This window comes from Mandrillus leucophaeus, unplaced genomic scaffold (assembly GCF_000951045.1).
Source record: "Mandrillus leucophaeus isolate KB7577 unplaced genomic scaffold, Mleu.le_1.0 Scaffold847, whole genome shotgun sequence".
In the NCBI taxonomy this organism is placed as follows: domain Eukaryota; kingdom Metazoa; phylum Chordata; class Mammalia; order Primates; family Cercopithecidae; genus Mandrillus; species Mandrillus leucophaeus.
The window spans coordinates 249,162-254,127 of record NW_012109219.1 but is presented as its reverse complement, the minus strand read 5'-3'; the positions used below and the strand labels follow the sequence as shown (position 1 = coordinate 254,127).

Genomic DNA, 4,966 nt, shown 5'->3' with positions numbered 1-4,966 from the left:
GATCGAGACCAGCCTGGCCAACATGGTGAAACCCTGTCTCTACTAAAAATACAAAAATTAGCTGGGCGTGGTGGCACGTGCCTGTAATCCCAGCTACTCAGCAGGCTGAGGCAGAAGAATCACTCGAATCCATGAGGCAGAGGTTGCAATGAGCCAAGATCGCACCACTGCACTCCAGCCTGGCGACAAAGAGAGACTCCATCTAAAACAAAAAAACAAAAAAGCCTCCTTACAAAGCAAAGCCCTAAACCTGATGGCTTCACTGGTAAATTCTATAAAACATTAAAAAAAAAAAAAAAAAAAAAAAACCAATTTTTTTTAAAACTTTCCCAAAAAAAAAAAAAAAAAAAAAAAAAAGACAAGAAAAAGTCAATGTCACTTAAGAATGTCCTTGAAACAGTAAAAATTATTAATTTTTACACACCTTTTTACGTGACAAAATGGGAAGTTTGCACGAACCATTTCTGCTACATACTGAATTATAATAACTGATGGTTGTCTCAAAGTAAAGTGCTTTTGTAACTGAACTGACAGCTTGAACTAGCCTCTTTTTTAATGAAAGTGACTGAAAGAATGATTGACAGACTATGGTTATTCAAATTGGAATATTTTGGCAGAGGTTTTCTCAGAAATGAATAAACTGAGCTTGCTTGTCACTTTAAGTAAACAAGTCACATTTGTTGCCAATGATAAAATTTGAGCTTTCAAGCAAAAATCCGAATTCTGGAAAATTCATATCCACCATCATCATGTCAAGACCTAAACAGCTTCCCAATAATTTGTCTCTAACAAAATGGGTGGTGATATTAACAACCATAACTTTCTTTGACATTGCATGATGAAAGATGTCAACATTTGGAAGATCTGCATAACACTGAACCAATATTTACAAATGACCAAGGAATGATGTTACAATCTCAGGAATGGGTGTAAGATCCATTCAAAGTTCAAGCCAATGGGTTTTACCAGAGCATGCAAAAATCCACTTACATGATTTCCCACTGCATCTAACCTTTAAGAAATTGCCACTTACTGAGTTTTGATATAATACCAAACAAGAATATCCACAATTATCTGAAAAAGCTATTAAAATGCTCCCTCCCCTGGCCTCTCCACCCTGTTCAGCCATTACCTGTGTGACACTGGATTTTCTCTATATGTACTTCAACCCAAACAACATACTGCAATAGACTCGATGCAGGAGCAGATATGATAATCCAGCTGTTTCCCTTAAACCAGACAGATTTACAAAAAAAGTAAAACAATGCCACTTTTCTCACTACCTTATTTTTTGTTTAAAAAAAAGTTGTTTCCATTAAAAATATGGTGTTTATATTAACATGTAAAGAGTTTATAATTGTCATGTTAAGTGAACTGACAAAACAATTTATATTTCTCTTTTCATTTACAATACAGTAAACATAGATAAATTCACAAAAGCTTTTTGGGGATCCTCAACAACTTTTAACAGTGTAAAAGGGTTCTGAGACCAAACGTTTGAAAGCATTTAGAGTTTTAATATTAGACCTCTGCAAACCAAGAACAAGTATGTAAAATCACACTGGAGGGAAAAAAAAAAGTTCCTAGGAAAATTATATGAAAGCTGAAAATGAACACAATGTCAAATCAAAACTGACCTCACTCTATATAATATCAATAAAAAAGAAAATAAAGAATACTTAGATAAAACTGATTTTGTGTGCCCTGGAAACAACATACAATATTCTGATCAAATAAACACGTATGTACCTACCAATATTTTGACAGATTACATTTTTGATAACGGCACATTATGGTCAAAGAAACACCCAATCACAAACTCAGAAACAGATGATTAAAAGATTAAAATAGCAGCCATCACCAACAGGAGGGACACAATCCAAAGTTCTGTCAGAAGGGACAAACAGGGATATATCAGCAGCTCTCCAGTAGCATCCCAGGGCACCCCGCTCAGGGTCTAGCTGTTCTATTTAAAACTGACTTACATGTTTCCAAGGCAGGACGGTGAGACTAAGCTCTCATTTAACCCCAAAGGAGCAAATGGGTCATAGTGGAATTAATCTGCACTAATACTGCTCCATCCGCCAAAAGTCCTTTTTCCGCTTACTAGATCGCTCTGAAGACTGAGGAAGAGCAACAGTAATAATAGCAACATTTCCTAGGCACCAGTTACTAAATGCCAGGCACTGTGGGCTAAGCACTGTACATATATTAATCACTTAATACTTGAGAATATCTTAAGAGTATATACTATTATTATGTCATTTTTGGAGCACAAAAAGGACAAATAACTTGCTTTAAAAAAATAAATAAATAAAAATAACTTGCTTAAAGTAAAGCCAGGACCCAAACCGAGCCATCTGGCTCTGGGGCCCAACCGCTTAGCCACTACACTATAGTACACAGGCATAGTAATCAACAATAATATCTGAAGTTTAAAATTCAGGGCCCACCCTACACAATTCCGGTTGTTTATACTGAAACCCATTGCCTAAGGAAAGCTCCCATCTTGCAGACGGCCCTCTGACAGGTGCATCAATTGCTATTCACGCACTGTTCAATTTTCAGATAGTGGAGGACTTCAAGCAAGAAAAGCAGATTTGGGAAGATGAATACTTTGGATGAGGTTTAAAAAAATTAAGGCCAGGCCGGGCGCGGTGGCTCACGCCTGTAATCCTAGCACTTTGGGAGGCCGAGGTGGGCAGATCACCTGAGGTCAGGAGTTCAAGACCAGCTTAAGTAACATGGTGAAACCCCGTCTCTACTAAAAATACAAAAAATTAGAGCCAGGCGTGGTGGTGTGCACCTGCAATCCCAGCTACTCGGCAGGCTGAGGCAGGAGAATCGCTTGAACCCAGGAGGCAGAGGTTGTAGTGAGCCAAGATCACGCCACTGCACTCCAGTCTGAGCAACAAGAGCAAAACTCTGTCTCAAAAAAAAAAAAAAATTCAGGCCAGGTGCGGTGACTCATGCCTGTAATCCCTGCATTTTAGGAGGCTGAGGCCACTGGATCACCTGAGGTTGGGAGTTCGACACCAGCCTGGCCAACATAGTGAAACCCTGTCTCTACTAAAAACACAAAAATTAGCTGGGCGTGGTGGCGCGCGCCTAGAATCAAGAAGCCGAGGCGGGAGAATCGCTTGAACCCGGTAGGGGCAGGCTGCAGTGAGCCAAGATCGCACCACCGCACTCCAGCCTGGGTGACACAGTGAGACTCCGTCTCAAAAAAAAAAAAAAAAAAGTAGAATACAAATTACAAAATTTCATAACTCTTGGACCTCTTTTCCTTCTGCTAATGGAAGTAAAACCATTATTATATAGCAGCCTAGCTACATTTTTCTAAAGAGAACAATGCCTCAATTCAAGTCAATTGGAAAAGCTTTATAAAAATTGCTTCTACAAAAGTTTAAATTACATTAATAGATTCAAATGTTTTGCTATGTTGGCCAAATACGAGGGTAGTGTTAAGCCTATCCACTTCATTTCCAAGTTCAGAATGAGTCTGCAGTTGTAATTATGTGATGAATCAATTCAAGGCAGAGTTTCGTGATCATTAAAAATGAACCTATAACTTCACCATAGAATTTAACTCACGAGAAGTGGAATGGGAAAATGAACAAGTCATATTAGAACTCTGCCTGCAAGATGAGAAAGAGCGGGTATGGCACGACTTATTATCTCGCAGTAATTCTACATAGGAAATACTTACAGATCTTTTAGAGTTTTGTTTGGTTCTGACACTTGGCACATGTTTTAAAATAAGCACCATTTAAAGTTCCTTAAATAAATCACTTCTTTTTTGGCCTACTGAACTAAAAACATTCCACAATACAATTACAAAAATAACTTTCTGGTTTTCCCAGACAACCAGTTTATAAGAATAATTCAGAGGTTCACAAAGGATAATTTGATTTACATAAAGCTTAAAAAACGGACATAAAAGGTAAGTGAAAATGAGTGATTAAGAAGACTGTTAAGGTCCTTTCTAACCACAAATTGTCATGAATTGTAATTAAACACAACTACAATTTTAAACACCTGAAGGAAAAAACCCAGCTAGAATTAATACTGCCAAAGAAAATTTCCGCTACTTTCAGGCACTTGAGTGAGCTATGTTAAAACGGGAAATGGGCTTTAAATTATCAACATTCACATCGATTACACTATGATGCATGAAAACTCCATTCTACAATGAGTAAACGCCCAGGAAAGGAACCCAACCAACTCCAATTGCCCTGGTGCTCAAAAGAGGTTTATACGGCACAAGGGGTAAAATTACGGTAGAGTCGAGCAAGTCTTTGGGTTACAGGAGTCCTTGAACACTTGCAATTGAGAACCCGCAATTCAGGAAGGAAGACACTAAGGAAACTCTGCACTGTCATCGAGGGTGATCCGATTCAGGTTCAAACCAAATGCTCAAGGCGACAAGTTGTAAACAGAAGACACACTTCAGCTCAAACCACCCAGGGAGAGGAAGCAAACCTGCCCATCGCCGATGTCACAGCAAATCCCACCTTGCTGGCGCTCAGCCGGGAACCCTAGGATTGCCGAGGCACAGGGGCCCGCGACCCGGCGGCCGGCTACCACCGCGGAGGAGGGGCGCGGGGCTGGGCGCGCCCGCCCCGGCCCTGCAGCCCCTCGGTTAGACTCCCCGCGGCGCCGCGAGCTCGGGCCCGAGAGAAAGGGCAGAGCAGAAGGGGCGGCCTCCGCCCAGAGACCGCGCCCAATACCCTCCGCAACGACTGGGACGGGGGTCCACCGAGGGTCCGGGGACTGAGGAAGGCGTTTTCCAGACCCAGCCAAAGCCCCAGCCCGTCAGGGCTTTCCCTCAAGACCGAGTGCTTTCCCTCACGCCCCGTGAAAGACATGCGTTACACAACCCGTCAGGTAAGGGGCGCAGGGATCCGGGGTCACCCCTCCTACCCCCGGGCGCCGCCGCCTGCATCTCCCGCGGCCCGGGGACAGC

The 4,966-nt window shown here is 41.6% G+C and overlaps 2 protein-coding genes across 2 annotated transcripts in view; one reads left to right on the top strand and one right to left on the bottom strand.

The window, feature by feature from the left end:
- Positions 1-4,889, bottom strand: part of AGTPBP1 (ATP/GTP binding protein 1) — a 217,377-nt gene extending 212,488 nt beyond the window's left edge. Inside the window, exon 1 of the mRNA XM_011968515.1 lies at positions 4,515-4,889. The gene's annotated coding sequence lies outside the window, so the exon portion shown is untranslated. The remainder of the gene's footprint in view (positions 1-4,514) is intronic.
- LOC105530829 (prohibitin-like) overlaps positions 4,496-4,966 on the top strand; it is a 60,976-nt gene continuing 60,505 nt past the window's right edge. Inside the window, 1 exon segment of the mRNA XM_011968518.1 lies at positions 4,496-4,685. Coding sequence (XP_011823908.1) covers positions 4,496-4,685 — 190 coding nt within the window.